This window comes from Opisthocomus hoazin, chromosome 27, assembly GCF_030867145.1.
Source record: "Opisthocomus hoazin isolate bOpiHoa1 chromosome 27, bOpiHoa1.hap1, whole genome shotgun sequence".
Taxonomy (NCBI): Eukaryota; Metazoa; Chordata; class Aves; order Opisthocomiformes; family Opisthocomidae; genus Opisthocomus; species Opisthocomus hoazin.
Window position 1 is genome coordinate 1,315,832 of NC_134440.1, and position 18,577 is coordinate 1,334,408.

General features: G+C 61.4%; 1 protein-coding gene across 2 annotated transcripts; it reads left to right on the forward strand.

The window, feature by feature from the left end:
* The first annotated feature begins 648 nt into the window (after window positions 1-648).
* On the forward strand, window positions 649-18,206 carry POLRMT (RNA polymerase mitochondrial). Of its 2 annotated transcripts, none has more exons than XM_075444218.1 (21): window positions 649-732; window positions 1,274-1,369; window positions 1,991-2,673; window positions 2,923-3,053; window positions 5,478-5,664; window positions 6,166-6,315; window positions 6,479-6,646; window positions 6,975-7,145; window positions 7,599-7,838; window positions 8,086-8,865; window positions 9,393-9,515; window positions 11,483-11,605; window positions 12,579-12,758; window positions 13,526-13,612; window positions 13,913-14,026; window positions 14,727-14,776; window positions 15,070-15,168; window positions 15,490-15,562; window positions 16,080-16,162; window positions 16,686-16,756; window positions 17,534-18,206. In XM_075444218.1, exons 1-21 carry the CDS (start codon window positions 675-677, stop codon window positions 17,581-17,583), a joined length of 3,717 nt encoding a protein of 1,238 aa, XP_075300333.1. In that variant the 5' UTR covers window positions 649-674; the 3' UTR covers window positions 17,584-18,206. The 2 variants fall into 2 exon arrangements, with proteins under 2 accessions (XP_075300333.1, XP_075300334.1); XM_075444219.1 differs by having other exon boundaries at window positions 1,994-2,673.
* Window positions 18,207-18,577: the final 371 nt, after the last annotated feature.

Sequence of the window (18,577 nt, forward strand, 5' to 3'; positions counted from 1 at the left end):
GCGGGCGGCGGGGCGGCGGGGCGGCGGGCGGCGGGCGGGCCATGGCCGCGGCGGCGACCGGCCCCGACGGCGCGGGCGGCCCGAGCGCGGGGCGAGCCGCCGGGCGGGGCGGGGCGGGGCGGGGGCCGCGGCGGCCAATGGGCGGGGCGGGGCGGGGCCGAGGAGGCGGGGCCTCCCATTCATAAATCGGCGCCCCGACGGCTGCCCTAGATCCCCGGCCTCTCGCTCGTGCTCGCAGGGTGCCGGGGTGAAGGCACCGCGCGCTCCGGTCACCCCGGCTCCCGCGGCGGGTGCGCGGAGGACGGGACCGCGGAGGGGGGCGCGGGGCTGCCGGACCGCCGTAGTCCCGGGCCGGGGGGTGGTGTCCGTCTGCGGCCCGGCCCGAGGCGCGTCGGGGCCGGGGGGGGGGGAGCGCGGGGCAGCCCCGGGTGTGCCCCCCCCTTCGCGGGGTGCCCCTCCCCCGCGCCTCCCGCTCCCCACGGGCTCCGCTCCCGTCTCGTCCGTCCCGTCCCGTCGGGGCCGCCGCGGCCGCCAGGGGGCGCGGGGCGAGGCCGCGCTGCACCATGGGAGTTGTAGTCCCCCCCCCCCCCCGCGCCGGAACCTCTGCTCCCGGCGTGCATCGCGCGGCGCCTGCGCAGTGCAGCGCGGCGGGGCATGGCGGCGTAGCGCGGGGCATGGCGCTGCTGGGGCTGCGGGCGGCGCTGCCGGGCCCGGCCCGCCTGAGGGGCGGCGGTGAGCGGGGGGGGCCGGGGGTCCGACCCCGACCGTGCGGGTGGGGCTGGGGCCGGGGGGGCCGACCCCGACCCTGGGGACGTAGCCGGGGCCGGGGGATGCCTAGTGGTCCTGAGGCCCCCCCCGGGGCATGGCTGGGGCTGGGGGTGGTCCCTGGCGTCCTGAACCCCGCCCTGGGACAGAGCTGGGGGCTACGAGGGCTTTTTGCGTCAGGAGCCCCCCGGCAGGGATAGGGACGGGTGCTGCGGGTGTCCCGGGGCGTTGCCGTTCTCTCGGGACGGAAATGGGCGTCCCTGGGGTGCTGTCCCCGCTGTGGGATGGAGTCTGCCTGCTCGGGGGGCTGCTGTGCTCCCCCCGAGGGGTCAGAGCCGGGCTGAGGGGCACAGCGCTGCCCCCCCACTCTGTGCCACCGCTGCGGAGGCTGCTGGGACCCGCAGCTGAGCAGAGGAGCTCTGTGGTGAGGGGCAGGTCTGCGGGGCAGTGAGCACTGCAGGGGGCGAAGCCTCCTGTGACCTCCCGGTCTTTGTGTCTCCTGCTGCAGGGATCCCATGGAGTGTTCTCAGGACCTACTCCTCCGCCAGCCCCAAGGAGAAGGCGGCGAGAAATGCTGTCTGCGAGAGGACCGAGCTGCTGGAGGGTGAGTCAAGGGCACCCGGGAGAGCTGCAGGGCTTTCCCTTGTTTGGTGTCCTCAGGGGATTTCTAGAAGTCTTCCCATTCTGTGTAGCCTTAAAGAAGACACTTGGCACTGGAAATACTGGTAGCCTGGGCAAGGATGTGGGGCTTCCCATGGGCTTGCTGGCCTCCCTGAGCAAGTTCTGACCTCTCTTAAGGCCCTGGAGGCCCACCCTACCCACAGGGAGCACAGAGTTGCTGTAAAACGCAGGGTGGTCCTAAGGGATGGTAGAAGAGTCTGTCCAGGGTGTGCGAGGGTCCCGCAGACTGGCCTGGAGCGAGCACTGGCTTTGGGCTTTCTGCCCAGGTGAGCTGAGGGCATGAGGTCCTTGGGAGAGGCCCAGGGAAGTGGCCAGGCAGCAGGTTAGACAAGCGTGAGCTGGTGCTTTTTCCCTTGCAGTGAACCCTTGTTGGGTTCCCCGGGATGCTGGGGTGGTCTGGATCCCAGAAAGACAGTGGTCGAAGCAGGTGCTTGCAGAGAGGGGGGCTGGCCAAGGAGGGACAACTGGGCAAGGCCCTGGGGTAGGACCAACCTTGTGCCGTGCCTTGCATTCCTTCACCTCTCCCCGCCTGTGTGTTTCTCAGCAGTGCTGAAAGCTCGAGTGAAGCAGCTCCAGGCCAGTAACGTGCCGGAGGTGATGGTCAACAAAGTGGAGCTGGCCCCGCTGGGGAGTGACAAATACCAGGATCCGCTGGGGAAAGCGGTGGCCCCCGGCCCCACGGAGGAGAAACCCGCTGCCAGCGGACAGGGCGAGGGCCCGGCCCAGCCCAGCAGCTGGGTCGAGAAGTTGAAGAAGGAGATGTACATCCGGCAGCTGAAGGTGGAGCAGAAATTATCCATTGCTGCCTCCAGGCCAGCTCTGGAAGGCCAGGCGAAGGCCAAACCGAAGGGCAAGGCAAAGGACAAGGCGAAGGCCAAAGTTAAAGCCAAGAAGAGCCAGAAGAACCAGAAGAGCGCAAAGGCTAAGGTGGCTGCTGCCCGGAGCCACGCTGTCTCCCATAGTGTCTACAGCCCCAGCAAGCCCAGGGCGGTGGCAGTGAAGAAGGCTGCAAAGGCGCAGAGGTCTCAGAGGGTGCCAGGGGCCAAGGACAGCAACCAGTACAAGGTCCTGCAGCAGACCATCCTGTCCAACCTCGAATGCTTCCTGTTCCTGCAGCAGCCGGAGGAGGCCGAGCGGTTGCTTCTCTTGTACCACAGCTCCCCTGTGAAGAGACGGCTTTTGAACATCAGCGCGTACGACGTCGTGATGCGGAGCTGGGCCAGGAAGGTACCGAGCTGCCTCTGCTGCCCTGGTCTGCTGTCACATGTGCCTTCAGCAAGGCTTCAGGGAGGGCTTGGCCTCTGCTGAGAGGCAAGGAGCTGATATGAGGCTGTGGAATCAGGCCACTGGTCCCAGAACGAAGGGCATGGGGCAGGACAGACCTGGCTAAGTTTAAACAGGAGCAGAGGGGTGTGAAGCTGTGATTTGGGGCTGCTGATGTCTGTGTCCACAGGTCCCTTCCCTTCTTGTCCACAGGGCCACCTGCAGCGCATCAACCGGCTGTTTTCCATGCTGGAGTCCGTCGGCCTCCGGCCCAGCCTGGATTCCTACTCGGCAGCACTGGAGTGCATGGGCCGGAACCAGTCGTCCCCCAAAGTCATTCAGAGGTAACACCCTTCACGTGCCGAGCCCCAGGGCAGCGTGTCCCCAGCCTGCTGCTTCGCTGGGAGAACTGGGAGCTTGCTCTGGGAAGGAGGTGCACTGGCCAGGAGTTGGCAAGACCTGCCCCTGCTGCGTGCTTGTCTTCTCGTGGCCAGGTTTAAGGGCAGGCAGAGCTCCCACAGCGGGCTGTCCTTGCTGCCCCCAGCTGCGTGGGAGTTTATCTGAGATCTTGCGGGGAAGGGAGATGTAGGAGGTGAGAACAACCTTGCTTCTGGCCAGGGCTGTGTCTGCTCTCCCCAGAGCTCATGGAGCAGCTCCCTGGGTGGGGAGCAGCCTCTCTTCAGTCAGGTACCCCTTGGTTCTGCACCCATCCTGGGCATCGCTCTCCCGCCGGCCCCTCTGTCACTGCCCAGCAGGAATGGCTCTGGCGTTCGTTTTTACAGCACTTCCATGGAGTTTGCCCTTCCTGGTAGGCTCAGCCAGACAGCTGGTTTTGCAGGGTGCCAGCTCTCTGGGGGAGTGTGATCTGGAGATTCAGATGGATTTCGTGGCACATAATGGGCAGAACAAGTGTCAGACGCCAAGCAAGGAGCCGAAGGAGCCCCGCGAGTTCCTGGCTGGGTCTGGGGCCGGTGCTTGGTCTGGTAGCACAGCCAGCTGCCTTGCCAGAGAACGGAGAAAGCTCTCTGGGGATCTGCTAATGCTGCACAAACACTCTTGGCTGGCTCAGGGGTTTGTCACTTGGCTGGCTAACAAGCTCTAGATGCCTCTGAGTGATTGTCTTCTAGTCACCTGGTTTGGAAGTGACTGGCTGGCTGTGTGGGTGTTGCGCCAATGCAGCAGTGCTGCTGTAGGGCTGTCTATAGGCAGATGTTTACAGCACACCCGCGTGGATTTGCCAACCCCGAGCCTCGCCAGGGCGTGTGCGTGTGTGTGTTTCCCAACTGTTTCTGTTTGCGGGCGTTGGGTGGGTACGAGCCCTCATTTCCCTTCCTCTCCCCCATGTGCTCTCCCAGCGGGACCTGGCAGCGGCGTGGCCGGGAGCACTGAGCCTGTGCCAGGAGCGGGTGAGATGGGGTTGTTTCTCGCTCTGCTCCCAGCCTGCAGGGTCCCTCTGAGGCTGTAAGGTGGGAGCTGCTTGTTGTAGCTGGGCTGCGTGGGGTAGTTTTCTGTGGGGCTGGGGAGTGGGAGTTCTTGGTGTGGGATTCTGGTCCTCGGCAGCGATGGGGCTGCAGGGAAGAAAGCTTCCTCGCAGGGGCCGCATCCACTCCTGGTGCTCGGGCCATTCGTCCTGCAAGCTGTGCGCCGGTGCCCTCGCTCGGTGCACGACCCGCAGTCCCCTGTGCCATTGCCCAAGCTGTGGCCAGCCCCGTGGGGTCCCTTCTGCTGCCTCGGGCTGGAGGGGAGAGCAGGGTTAGTTGAGGGTGAAGGACCCTGCATCTTTTTGCTCAGTCTCACCAGGGCAGTGGAGCTCAGTCTCCTCAACCCGAGTGTGAAGGTGAAAGCCGCCTGCTCGGCAGAGGTGCAGGCTGGAGGGGTGGATAATTGATCGCTGTAACCTGAGGCAAGTGACCTTGTTGGGACAGCCGTGCTCTGGAGGCAGCTCCCACCCCAGCAGCTCCTGCAGCCCTGAGCTGTCTCCTGGCTGCGTGCGGAGCGCAGGGAGAGCTCCCGTGTTCCTGCAGCACAGCGTCCTGCTGCCCAGGTCATGCTCGTGGTGGACTGAGGCGTCTGCCTGCTGTGGGTTTCCCGGTTATGCCCGTTTCTGCTCCGTTCTTCCCCCGACTGGGGCTGGGCAGACATCGGTGCGGTCAGGCACAAGCTGGTGCAAGGCTTTGAGCGGTGCTGCGTGAAGTGTGTTTTGATGAGTGTGCAGGAGAAGGGAAGCAGCGTCCCAGGGCAAGCACATGGGGCACACCCCGCTCCCCCGGGCTCCTCTTGGAGCCTTTCCAACGAGCAGGAGAGGCTGCACCCTCCTGCAGCTGCCCTGGCGCGAAGGGTGGCACAGGGGAAAGCTGCTGGGAACCACCAGCGTGGGGAGGCCCCAGCAGCACTCCTGGGACGGCCTGGAGCCGTGTCTGTCTCCAGCCCTGTGCTTAGAGCTAATTCTTGGCAGGTCCCAGCCCCCAAGCCCTGCTGTGGCAGAGGGGTTTGCTCTTGTGGCTGCCAGGGATTTGAGAGCCATGGCGCTTTGTCCTGTGGTGTATCTCGCGTGGGTGATGCTGCTGAGGGCACAAGGGAGGAAGGAAGAGCCTGATACAGTCGAGGCTCTTGGATCCTCTAAAGGGGTCACCCCCATCTCCCTCCACTTCTTCCTGCTTCGTCTTCTGTGTAGAAACTTTGTTCCCTGCCTCACTGTGTGCTGATTTCTGTCCAACACTCACAGTCCCCCGTGAAAGATTAAGCCTATCTTATCTGCCCCTCTTCAGGTGTGTGCAGCAGCTGAAGAAAGATGGTTTCCATGTAGATGAGCTCTTCCAGCAGTGCTTGTTTGAGGAAGATGAAAAGGAGAAGGTGCTGAGCGCAATCAGGATTGTCCAGCCCAACTACCAGCTGCCCCCTCCACCCAAGCCCCAGACCTGCAAGGCCTCTCTGCTCCCAGACTTCTACTCCAAAGTAAGCCACGGAGCTCAGGGATGTCTCTGCAGCCCGGGGAGGTGTTGGAGCTGGCCAAGTGGTGGTCACAGGTGTCCTTGGGTCCAGCCCAGGGCTGTAATATGGGAAGAACTTCTTAGCCCGATCTCTGCTGAATAGCCCACGCAAGTCATCAGGCAGCTCTTTGTTCTGAGGAAGTGAATATCCTTACCAACAGCCTTATGGAGGAACAGAGAAGCCAGGGGCTGGCAGGGGAACTGGAGATGACCTTCATATGCTGGAGGAGGTGCCTGGAGGGATGCTTGGCCATGACACAGAAACAGAGCAGCCTCTGGAGAGGCCTGTTACTCCAGACTCTCTGTGGTTTGCCAGCCAGAGACCGCAGACCTCTGGACTCAGACGTCCCAGAGAAGTGCCTTCAGCAGGGACTCCTGCCGTGTGCCTCTTGCAGGGAAGCTGGGAGAATGAGCACGGCTTTTCTTGCTCTGGCTCTTGGCACTTAATGTCTTGCTCTTGTTGCAGGAGAAGATGGTGTCCTACCCCAAGCTGGATTTCTCTGTGCAGGAGCTGCAGGAGCGCTTCCAGCAGCAGCTGGAGATGGAGCTGGACAACACTGTCACCATCGAGTCAGTGGAGTCAGCCAAGCCTCTGACCCCACAGGCCATCAAAGCGGTAAAGCTCAGGGGGTCTGGGGCTGCACCTCTGGAGGGAAGGGCGGCAGTGCAGCCCTCGGGACCTGTGGGAGAGATGCAGGGGTCAGTGGGCTGAAGAGTGGGGCAGCTGCCTGGTGACACGCTCACTGCAGCCTTACTGTCTTGCTTCCTCTTCGGCGTAGCGCAAGGTGCTGGCCACCCTTCGTTCCCAGTGGCATGACTCCATCCTCCAGGCCCTGCAGAAGTCGAAGCGCAGCATGTCCAGGCTCAAGACAGCGTCGGGGTACAACATGCTCTACCCCTACCTGTACCTGCTGCCAGATGAGGAGTACGTGGGCATCATGCTGCAGGTAGGACCCTGCCCTGCCCTCGCAGAGACGCAGGAACGGGGCCACCTGGACAGCCGTAGGGCTGCCACAGACCGCTGATGTCCCGCCCAGACCAGCAGAATCAGAACATGAGCCTCAAAGTTTGCCCAAGTTATTGGGTACAGTGTGAGCAGCCAGAGAAGCCCCTGCTCTGTCCTGGCCATGTTTCCTTTCTCATTATCTGCTCAGCATCATGGGAATCATCATCTTTCTATGCTTCCCACACAGGGGCTTTAACTCCCACTTTGTCTTTCTGCTCCATCTTTCTGTTACTCCCTCCTTAAGACCCTCTTCGCCTTCCCCTTCTCAGATCCTCAACACCCTCTCTCCACAAGGAGAATCCCTGGCTGTCCTGGCCCGGGAGCTGGGCTCCAAAGTCTACAACAGGTACATCACGCAGAGGAAGCTGCGCAGCCGCCAGCTGGAGAAGGTGCAGGAGATCTATGAGGACTACATCCACCTTCTGGCGAAGGACAGCCAGGTGGGTACACCTGGGAGAGGGCCGTCCCTGGGGCCTGCGGGTTAGAGCAGCAGAGCGGAGACGGGGTGAGGCCATTTGTCCACCTCCTCGCAAGCACAAGGCCCAGGTTCCAGGTCGCTCCCGGCGCTGTGTGTGCGTGGCGGGGGAGGCAGATCTGCAGTCTGGGAAGGAGGTCAGGATGGTGGGGGACAGGGTGTCAGCACAGGGATGTGGCGAGAGGAAGGGCTTTGCAGCACCGCTGTCCTGGCCTGCAGCAGCAGCAGGGTCTCGCTGCTGGGCTGGCCCCAGCCGTGTCAGTGGTCCCTCCCCAAATCCCCCTGCCAGGGGGGACCTCACAGGGACAGGAGGGTCCTTCTCACAGCCATGTTCCAGGTACATAGATCCCATCCAGCAAACCCCTGGGAGCAGCGTGGCTGCCCCCTCTAGCTGACCCACTCTTCTTCCATCTCCCAGCCCGACGAGTACTTGCCGCGGGAATACTGGGAGAAGCTGGTGGCAGAAGCAGGTTTTGGGCCTTCCCTGAACTTGAAGGACTGCAGCTGGCCGTACATGCTCCTCATGCGCCTGGGCATGCACATGCTGGAACTCCTGGTGAAGGCTGTCAAGGTGCCCAGGAACATCCTCAATCCTCGCCTGGAGCCCAAGCTTATCCCCGTCCTCTACCACATCTACTCCTTCCGCAGCAGCTGGCAGGTGAGCCGTGTCCTGGGGGCTCTGGGACTGCAGGTCACCTCTCCACTGGAACCGGGCCTTCACAAGGCCCTTTTCCCTCCCTGCTGCCTTTTCTGCTCAGGGATGCTTAGAGGAGCCTCTGATTCTGTGTGGACAGTGTCAGTCTTTATCATGATCATCATGTAACAGCTAATGGACTACATGCACTCCCAGACTCCAGCCCTAATCCTCTGCTGCTGACCTTCACCTCTCTGATTCTCCTCTCCAGGTTGGGCTGATAAAGCCCCATCCCATCTTCTCCCAGATTGTGTCAGATGCTGCAGAGACCCTGCTGACCTTTAACTCCTCCGCCATACCTATGCTGTGCCCCCCTGTGCCCTGGACCTCCCCCCACTTCGGTGCCTTTGTGCTGAACGACACCAAGCTGATGCGCTTTGTGGATGGGGCCGTCCAGCACCAGATGCTCCTGGAGCAGTGTCCTCTGGTGAACCTCCACCCCGTGCTGGATGCCCTGAACCAGCTGGGCAACTGTGCCTGGAAGATTAACCAGCCGGTGCTGGATATCATCATCTCCATCTTCAACGACAAAGGCAATGAGAAGCTGGACATTCCACCGCCCATCTCTGAGGCCCCCAGGCCTCCTGCTGCTTCCAGCAATTCCTCTACCTGGAACAAGTCCCAGAAGCACAAGTTCTTGCTGTGTAAGAAGAAGGCAGCTGAAATGCACAGCTTGCGCATGGACGCGCTCTATAAGCTCTCCATTGCCAACTACGTCAGGGACAAGGTGTTCTGGTTTCCTCACAACATGGACTTCCGAGGCAGGACTTACCCTTGCCCACCTTATTTCAACCACCTCGGTAACGATGTCACGCGGGCCATTCTGCTTTTTGCAGAGGGAAAGCCGCTGGGGCCCAATGGCCTTGACTGGCTGAAGATCCACCTCATCAACCTCACGGGGCTGAAGAAGAAGAACGCCTTGCAGGAGCGGCTGGAGTACGCCAATGAAATCATGGAGGAGATCCTGGACTCTGCCGACCACCCGCTCACCGTACGTGGGGAACGGCTGGCAGGGCTCTGCTCGCTCTTGGGGTGGGATGGTGGGACCCTGGACCCCAGGGGAACAGTGTGGGCTCTGGGAGCCTGCAGCTAGCCCCAGGCGGGTGGGGAGGGTCCCCTTTAATGACCGAACTGAAAGGCAGCGAGGTCCCTGTGTTTGAGTCCAAATAGGAATTGTCCAAATTCGCTAAGGAAAAATGGGATCAGTGTCATCTTTAATTTGACTTAACAATTTCTTTTATTTATCATAGCTTCTAGAAAGTAAAAAAAAATGGGAATCAGATTGATTTTGCAACAAAAATATTTTGAAAGATAGCGCTTGGAGAGGAAAGAGGGAAACAAAGCGTTGCAGAGTTTCCCGAATAGCACATTTCTATCTGAAAACACGGTGAAATACAAGGAAATGGTGGGAGGAGGTGCCTTGCCCAGTATATCCCAGAGTGCAGGGGCTCCTGCCTGTGCTTTGGGGGCCACAAGAGCACTGCCCGCTCCTAGCAGCGTGTGCTTCCCTCTTCCCAGGGCAGGAAGTGGTGGATGAACACCGACGAACCCTGGCAAGCTTTGGCGTGTTGTATGGAAATCGCCAGAGCCTCGAGGTCCCCGGATCCAGCAGCCTACGTCTCTCACTTCCCAGTTCACCAGGTGGGAGCCCAGCGGATCCACACGGCCCACGTGGCTGAGCGGGGGAGGAAAACAGGCAGGGCAGAAGCATCCAGCTCTCCAGCACTGCACTTCCTACGCCATGTGACCAGGCTTTCTTAAGAATGGGAGTGCAGTGTACAGGCATCTTGGCTTGAGGTCTCCTGTAATTTGCTGCTGTGTGCAGCCCTTAATGAGCCAGTATAGTTAAGTGCTGTTTTGCTTCCCTTGGCTGGAGCAGAGCCTGTCTGGGAGATCGCCATCAGCTGCCCGCAGGGTGAGAGCTGGGCCAGTCTTACCTTCTCCAGCCATGGGATCAGGACTGGAAACCAGCCCGAGCCAGGCTGGGTGGGATGTGGCGTGGGTCCGGGGCAGCACCTGCCCGTCTGAAGTGCTTGGGGCTGTGCTGGGGCTCTGGGGGCCTTTTCTCCGCTCCTGTTCTGAGGCTGGAGCCAAGCAGCTCTGCAGGGGCAGACGATGGGAGGTCTGGAGCTCCAAGGAGGGGCACAGGGACAGAGCTGAATTGTCCCCCACGTTCAGTGACACGGCTGTCACTCACCATGTCTCGCAGGACTTGCCTGTCCCTGCTTGGTCCCCGCGCTCCGAGCAGGGCAGTCGCTCAGTGCCGCTCAGCCCTCTGCGGGCATCTGTCCATCTGTCCGTCCCGGCCGGAGAGAGGAGCCCGGCAGCCATTGCCCTTAGCCAGGGCGCAGCCCTCCCTGTCGCGTCCCAGCAGGTCTGCAGATCGCTCTGCAGCCGCTGCCCGGCCAGCTGTCTGTCTGCACTCATAAATCCCCTTGCTGCATGGGAGACAATGATTAATTGTTTTCCTGGTGAGAAGGGTTTGCTCGTTTATCTCGTTAGAAGATCAGATGGCCCTAATGGAGGCGGGGAGGGGGGAGAATGGGGATGTATTCTGTCAGTAGCAATGGTCTGGAATATATACGAGACCGTCTAAACTGATACTGTTATGACAACAAAAGATCAGGAGAGCGGCTGGGGGCGTGTGGAGGGTGCTGTTAATGAAATTAAAGCAAAGACTTCTTCTGGAGGGCACGCGAGTCTCCTTCCACCTGAGTCACCAGCGCTTGGTTAATCGCAGCAGCTCTTCTGCCGCGGCAGGGCTGCCGGAGCCCTGTCAGTTCTCAGCTCCGCAGCTTGCTGCGCTGCAGGACGTGTCGGGGGAAGGGGAGGCCTGATCCTGCCGCTGTGACCTGGCAGAGCCCAAGCACAGGTGGAGCAGGGACGGTCCGAAGCAGCAGCACATCTTCTGTGGGAGGCATTTCTGCTGGTGCTGCTTGGGGAGCGGCAGGGCCTTTCCACGCCGTCATGCAGGTCTTGCCCGTCTCGTTCAAGCTGATCGTGATCCTGGGAGGGCTGTCGGGGCAGCTGCTGTGACAGATCGGTTGGCATGCCTCTGACTGCCGCTTCGGGAAGGCGGGTCGGAGCCGCTTCTGTCAGAAGGATGTTTTCATCGGGCACGGAGCAGAGGCAGTGCAGGAGCTGGAGCCTCGGAGTCAGCTGTGCCTCGCCGAGGGGTCTTCAGCTTGGCCTGCCTCTGCTGACCCCACTCCTGGGCTTTCTGAGGCTGCTTTACTGTCGGCTCTTGAAGCTCCTTTGAGCGTCCCAGCCAGATTTGTCGTTTTCCAAATTTTCTGTTTTTCAGCATTTCCACAGAGCTCTGATGCTTTTGAAAATTCATGGAGGGGGCAGTGCGATGTGAGGTTTTCTTTTTTTAAACCTCATAGGCAGCGGTAGTTCGTGATGAGAGCTGGACAAGAAAACTAGCGAGAAGGAAAATGGAGACTGGCGTGACCCTGGCCACTGCTGGGAGCTCAGCTGCAAACCTGTCTGAGGAGAGGGGGTGACAGTGGCGACAACCTTCTGAGCCAGGAGTGTCTGTGCTGGTGAGCAGGGCTCCGTCCACGTGCTAACATCTTGTTTCTGCCCTGCTCTCTTCCCACACGCAGGATGGCTCTTGCAATGGTCTGCAGCACTACGCGGCTCTCGGCCGGGACCTTATTGGTGCCATCTCTGTCAATCTGATGCCCTGCAGCGTCCCACAGGATGTCTACAGTGCGGTAGCCCAGCAGGTGAGGCACAGCGGGGACGCGGGAGGTGTCCTCGGGGACCCGCCTCCACCTCTTGCCACTGCTGCACCAGGTCACCCCAGCTCCCAGGAAGAAAGGTCAAGACCAGTGTACAGAGGGCTGGGAAAGCAGGAGCTGGCCACAGACAGGGAGTCTGTCCTGCCCTGAATGGGAACCACTGCAGCAGCCGCAGCGGGGATCTGGCTGGAGATCTGTCCTGGCAGAGGCAGCTAGGAGAAATCCGCTGGGATTTCTGCTGTCCTCACTTCTCCTGAATGAAGTCTGGGAAAAGCAGGGTAGAGAGGTGGAAGAGAGCTGAGAGTGTTCATCTCTTGGTTGCAGCTGCCTGGCCTGCAGGTTGTGGGATTCTCTCTGCTGGAGCTGGGTAGGAGGGAGAGGGGAGAGATTCAGCCCTTGGCACTGCTGCAAAGTCTTCTATTTGCTTGGCAAGATGGGATGTGAAATGAGCCTGCTGGGAGCTGTGCTGAGACCTACCAGGCTCGCTCAGCTGGCACTGACCCCCTGGCTCTCCCTCTGGGTCTTGGTGTGTTCTATCCAGGCTACACCACACCAGAGTGCGGGAGGAGTACACAGAGAGTGTGTTCTTTGCTCAGAGTTATCGTTGGGGTGGCAGAGATGGCAGAACCTGAGTCCCGAGCCACAGTCCTTGTGTCATGTCCTTGTGATGTCCAGCACCACCGAGCTGCCGAGCGACGCGGCTCTGCTGAGCCAGCCGTGGGAGGCTCTGCGGGCACGGTTATCCGAGAGATGCAGATGATGCCTCTTGGTTCCTTCAGCAGATGATCTCTGTTAACCAGGGCTGGTGAAGATGGGCTGCAGGGTTTCTGATGGGAGCTCAAGCCAGGCAGCGCAGAGCTGGGAGGGTCTCGCATGGCCCCCCTGCCTGTCCCCAAGCCATGGAGATGGTGTGGGCCAGCGTGGCTCGCAGTGGGGCTGACCTTCCCGGTGCTCTCAGGTGGAGGAGTTTCGGAAGAAGGATGCAGAGCAGGGGGTGAAGATTGCCCGGGTGCTGCAAGGCTTCATCAGCCGCAAGGTGGTGAAGCAGACGGTGATGACGGTGGTCTACGGTGTCACACGCTACGGCGGGCGGCTGCAGATGGAGAAACGTCTCAAGGAGACTGAAGAGTTCCCTGAGGTATCGTGGCTGCCCTGGCCTTCCCCAGCAGCGTTTTGCCTAGCTCTCGGTCCCTGCTGGGAGAGGTACTGGCACTGTCCTTCCTGCGGGTTTCCTTCCTGCCTTTCTCTCTCCTTGCCCCCCAGATCTCAGCTAGCAGAGGGACGTGCAGGCCTGAGCCCTCGTGTCCAGCCTGCAGGATAGCTGTCTGCCAGCACTGGTGGGTGGGGAGGGGTTCTTCAGGTGGGGCTGCTCCTCATCCCTGCTGGGCCCAGCTTGGTGGCGTGGCAGCCTCAGCTGGTGTCTGAGATGCAGGACAAGGTTTGTGGCTGCCCTCTTCCCTCTGGAAGTGGCCCTTGCCTCTAGCAGAGCTCGTGGAGGTTTGCTCCTCCTGATGCCTGTTGCTTGTTCTGCGACCCCACCGTGAGACAGTCCTTGCTGAGTGGTGGCTTGCCAAGGCAGGTTGGTGCTGGGAGTGTTTCTGCTGTGTGTTACGTTCCTGGGGCAGATGAGGCAGCGAGAGCATCCTGTTTGTCCAGCGATGTTACGCCGAGATCAGCCTGTCCTTGGACAAGGAGCCGTCTGAAATGCTGATCTCAGCCTCCCTCCATCACAACCCACAGCCATCTGCAGCAGCGTGAGGCTTGGCACAGCCTGTGATGGAGGCAGTTTTGAGGCACCAGAGAGCAGGGAGATGCTCTTCTAGCTTACCTTGGGTCTCATCGCTAGGCTTCGCATCTTTTGCTGCCTGTTTGCCTGACCCCTTGCTCTGCCTTTGATCTGTGCAGGAATACTTGTGGGAAGCATCTCACTACCTCGTAAAGCAGGTATTCAATGGCATCAAGGAGATGTTCTCGGCAACTCGAGATATCCAGGTAAGGTGCCTGTTTCCTCGTATCTCTCTCTGCCTTTTCTTCTTCCCTGGCCCACCCATACATAGACCAGGGGATGCTCTATGGGGATAGATGGTTCTTCTGGGTCCTGGCCCAGAGTGGAGCCTCCTGTCCCAGCCCAGAGGTGTGGGATTGTGCCTGCTGCAGGGCCAAACCCCCCTAAGCGCTGGACAGTCACAGTTGGTGGCAGGAGTCGGGCTCGCCTGTGCTGGGAGAGGATGGCGTCTCCCAGCTGCCCGTACTAACTCCAGCCACTTTCTTCCCTGCTTCCCTCTGCTAAAGACCTGGCTGACGGAGAGTGCCAAGCTCATTGCCCAGTCGGGACAGACGGTGGAGTGGGTCACGCCGCTGGGGCTCCCCATCGTGCAGCCCTACTATCGGTCCAGGTCCACTGTGGTGAGTGTCTGGTGCGTGGGACTCGCCTACCCCTCCCTCTGCCCCGGGGAGCAGCAGGCTGGGAGGGGGCCGCTGCGCTGCGAGGCAGCAAGCTAAAGCCCAGCAGGCTGGCATCGCCTGCAGGTGAGCCTGCAGAGCAGGTAGGATTTGTGTGTGCAGGCACATCCTCCAGCCTCGCCGCTCCCTGCAGAGACCGGAGTGTGTGGGTGGGCTGATGAGGAAGCTCCGCTGCTCCCGTCCCACTCAGGCAGCTGGGGCACGGGCCCGTTCCCCACGCCGAGGAGCCTTCCTCAGGGCTCGCGTGATTCAGCCTCGCTGCGCTCGCCTCCCACGCGCTGCTGCACTGACTCACGTCTCCCCAGCCTCTCGTCCTCACCGCCGCTCACCTCCAGGAGCCCTTCTCTTAGCCCTCGCAGGGGCCAGTCGGCGTATTTCTGGGAAGGGGTGAAGGATGCCTGCCAGCATCCTCGGGAGGGGAGACAGGCAAGGTGTCACTGAGGAGTGACAGCTGCCGCGGTGACTGGGACGCCCTGGGAACGTCCCTGCCAGGCCTCTGGTTGCAGCCAGGGATGTTTCCTGTAGAGCAGAGTAGCTCGTGGTCGGCGCAGTCCTCTCCCCAGAAGTACCGGGCGGTGCCGAGTGCCTTGTGCCAGGCAGGCAGCGCGGTGTGACAGCCGGTCCCCTGTGTCTCTCCCCGCAGCTGAATTGTGGCATGCAGAACTTGAGTGTGAAAACCTCCACCACCAACCAGTAAGTATGAAACCACGGTCTCCACTGAGCCCCTGCTGTCCCCAGCCTGCGCTCTGGGGACAAAACCTTCCCATCAGTGGGGCCTGCCGATGTGTGCCAAAGCTCCTGGTATCCCCCTGAGCCGCAGAAAGCCGGCCGGAGGAGCAGGACCCTGTGCTTCAGCAGGGCCTTGGGGCCCTCCAGGGCTGCCTCACTCAATCCCCGGTCTTGGCTGGCGCTGGCTCTGTGCTGGCACGCTCATCTTTGGCCCTGGAAGTGCCCCAGCTCCTCCCATCTCCCGCTCTGTGCTGCAGGAAGCCTGATACCGTGAAGCAGAAGAACGCCTTCCCACCCAACTTCATCCACTCCCTGGACTCCACGCACATGATGCTGACGGCTCTGCACTGCCTCAGGTAGGGAGCGGGCAGCCGGGGCTCTGCCCGGCTCCGGGCCTCGCTGGCTGCTGGAGAGCGTCACCAGGGCACGGTGTGCAGCGTGGGAGAGGTTTCCCTGGTGGGAGGGCGGTGGGGGTTTCTGGCAGAGAAGGGCTGAGGGGAGGCAGCAGGGCAGGGGCAGGCGGATCGCAGCGTTCGGCCGTCTCTCTCTGAGGACCCGCGGGCGCTGTGCAGGGAGTCCCTGTCCTTGCGTGGTCCCTGATCATGTCCCAGCAAGAGGGTCTACATCAGAGACGGGGCTCTCAGCGCTGCTTCATGGCACCTTCTGCTGCCTCCCAGGCAGGGTCTGACCTTCGTCTCGGTCCACGATTGCTACTGGACTCACGCGCTCACCGTGGACGTCATGAACCAGGTAAAAGTGTCCTCCTGGGTCGCTTGTGAGCTGGGATCTTGCTGATCTGTCCTCTGGGCACTTGCCAGCCCTTGTCTCCCCTGGGCTTTGCTCCATAGAATGATTTATTTGCCTGGGCAAGGTAATTTGGGGTCCTTGCTGGTGGTTGCAGCTGATTTCTTGGTGCCATAGCCCCATCTCCTCCCACCCTTCAAGGAGCGTGCAAGGGAGAACGTGTGCCCACAAATCGGAGCTAAACACAGCGCCTGGCAGAGTCGGTGCCCCTGTCCTGCCCTGGGCTCCTTCCCCTGGAGTGCTGCAAGGGCTGTTGTACAGTAGATTGATAAATGGGGGTTGGCCTCTGCTTCCCCCCTCCCCAGCCTGATTCGCTCCACTGTTGTCTGGCAGCCCCCCCTCCCCACTCTTGCCTGCTGCCTTCCCTGCCCCTCGCCTCTGACCTGTCTTGGCTGAGAAGCACTGAGGGGAAGGAGGGGAAAACGCCTGTTAATCTGCAACTCACCGTTGCTCCCCGGATCAGATTTGTCGGCAGCAGTTTGTGGCTCTGCACAGCGAGAAGATCCTGCAGGATCTGTCCGAGTTCATGCTGGAGAAGTACTGCAGGTACTCCTTGGCTGGTGGTGAACCCCCCCCACGCTCCTTCCTACCTGCACCGATTCCCTCTCCCGGGGTCGTTGTGCCCCGATGCTCACGGGTTGTGTCGTCTGCCTGGGGGTTGCTCTGGAAGGACGCTGTGTTTCCATCTTGCCTGACGCCCAAATTACCTGAGACCTCGGTGTAAAAAACAAGTTGTCTGCATCCTGAATCCCTGGGTGGCCTGGGGTGGGCCATGATGTCTGTGCCTTGGGCTCCCCGCTGCGCGGAGGCACTAAGGAGCGGTGAAGACACTTTGGGTTGGCCCAGTGTGTGGTCCCCGGTTACCACCACGGAGCCAGACAGCACAGACCGACCCCGTCCTGGGCAGGGTCTGCAGCCCCCTCAGCACCTGCCTGGGGCTGCTGCAGCAGGGGCTGAGCTCTGCAGGGTGTGTGATGTGTGCTGGAAGGGGGTTGCGTGGGGGAGCAGGGGAGGGTGCGCCTTCTCCCAGTGCTCCCTTGCTGATTTGCTTTCCTTCTGGTTCATCCAGCCCTGGCAGAGAGACGAGAGCCCTCTGGCAGAAGAAGCTGATGGAGCAGCTGTCGAATGTCCCCAGGACAGGTAGGAGCTGAGGACAGGAACCGCAAGGCTCGGGAGCCGTTTGGAGGCAGGGGAGTGAGATGGGGAGGGGCCCCCAAACTCGCTGAGCTCACGTGGCGTCAGAAGCTGGACATAGCGGTGGTCTGTCCAGCCGTGCTGAAGCTGTCCCCGAAGATGGGGTTTGCTGCCTGTGCTGGGCTGCAGAGCCGTGGGGCAGCGCCTTAGGACGTTCGCCCGTCGCGTCCCTGGGAGCGATCCCTGCCTTCCCCAGAGCTGCGCCCCTGGGATTCTCCCCGGGCTGACCCAGCTCATCCCGTCCCTGGTCGCTGTCTCCTCGTTCCGTTTGCTGGGGAGGGGAGTGAGGCACCCGCACCGTAATTGCTGGGATCTAGATGATAGACATGCAATGGGATTAAGGCAATTAGTTTAACTCCTCCTAATCTCTTGTCCCTGCCTCTGCCAGACCATCTGGCTAACTTTTGTTGTGCCTTCGCATAACGACCAGGCCAGTGCTCCGCTCAGCAGCTCCAGCAGCTCGATGGTTTGTGCCCCCTTCCCTGCCTTGCTGCTGTTACACACGCCTGTCCTGCTCTTCCTACCCCTGTCCTAGATAAATCTGGAGGGACATCAGTTCCTGGAAGGCCCCCGAGATCCCGGCTGCCTCGACCTGCCCTGCAGCAGGGGCTGAGCTGATGTGGTTTTCTGCAGGAAGCTGAAGCAGGGCTTGGGGCAGCTTCTCTCCCAGTCGCCCCCATCTCCAGCTCTCCTCTGACCTCTCCTCTCCCTCACTTCCCCCAGGCGAATTCAACCTGAAGAAGGTGATGGATTCCACCTATTTCTTCAGCTGAGAAGAAGCAGGGGCCCCGGACTGTCTCCGGACTGCCGGCTGCCTGCGAGGCTGCGGTAGGCACCGGCCTGCGAGGCTCCTCGGGCCTGCGTCTCGTGGGGAAAGGGGGTACAGCTGCCAGCCCGGCGAAAGACCCCTCCCCAGCATTGACATGCTGGTGGCAACATGGAGCTCTGGGAGGTGGGGGATGGGGTGTCTGCACTGTTTGCTGTCACTGCCTGCGTCCCAGGCCAGGGGAGGGGGCTTCGAGCCCTGGGGAGGGCTGCGTCGCTCTGCTCTGGGGTGGAAGGGGCTGACTGCCTGCAGCCCTCGCGCGCTGTGCCTGCCGCTGCTGTCAGCTCCAACGCTCCCGTGGGTGCCATCGCTCTGCATCCCTCTGCGGGGCTCGGACCTCCCCGAGGGGCCGGCAGCCGGCTGTGGCCGCAGCAGGAGCCTCCTGCCCCGCTCTCGGCTGCGCGGTGGGCGCTGCTCCGTGCCCTGCTCCAGTGGCTGTAGCGCAGCCTCTGCGGCTCCCCACTCATTTCCAGGGATCGGTTTCAATTCTGCTCACGGGGTTCTCAGGTAGGGAAAACCACTGACAGGGGGGGGAGGTGTAGGATACTGTAAATAAAACGTTTTTTGAAATACTAGATGGGAACTCTGTCCTTCTCGGCATCTATTCCCAAAGTCTGCGGGGTGCCTGGGCTTTTGCCTCATCTTCCTGGGGGTCCTGGGGAGGTGGGACTGATGTCTCCCCAGCTTCCCAGTTATGCTGATGGTTGGGCTTCAGCTCTGCGCAGAGGTGTCACGTTGTGGAACTGCTTTCGTAGCAGAAATGGAGAAAAAAAACTGCTGCAGCGCAGACGGCCCAGCGCAGCTGCAGGGGAGCAGGGCTCTTGCAGCGAGCCTGCGGCCTTCCAGCCCTCCTCTCCCCACGCTGCTCCTGCAGCAGCCGGTGCTTGGAGATCCCGCAGCTGGAGCTGCGTGTTGGGCCCTGTACCCCCGGCTCCTGCTCG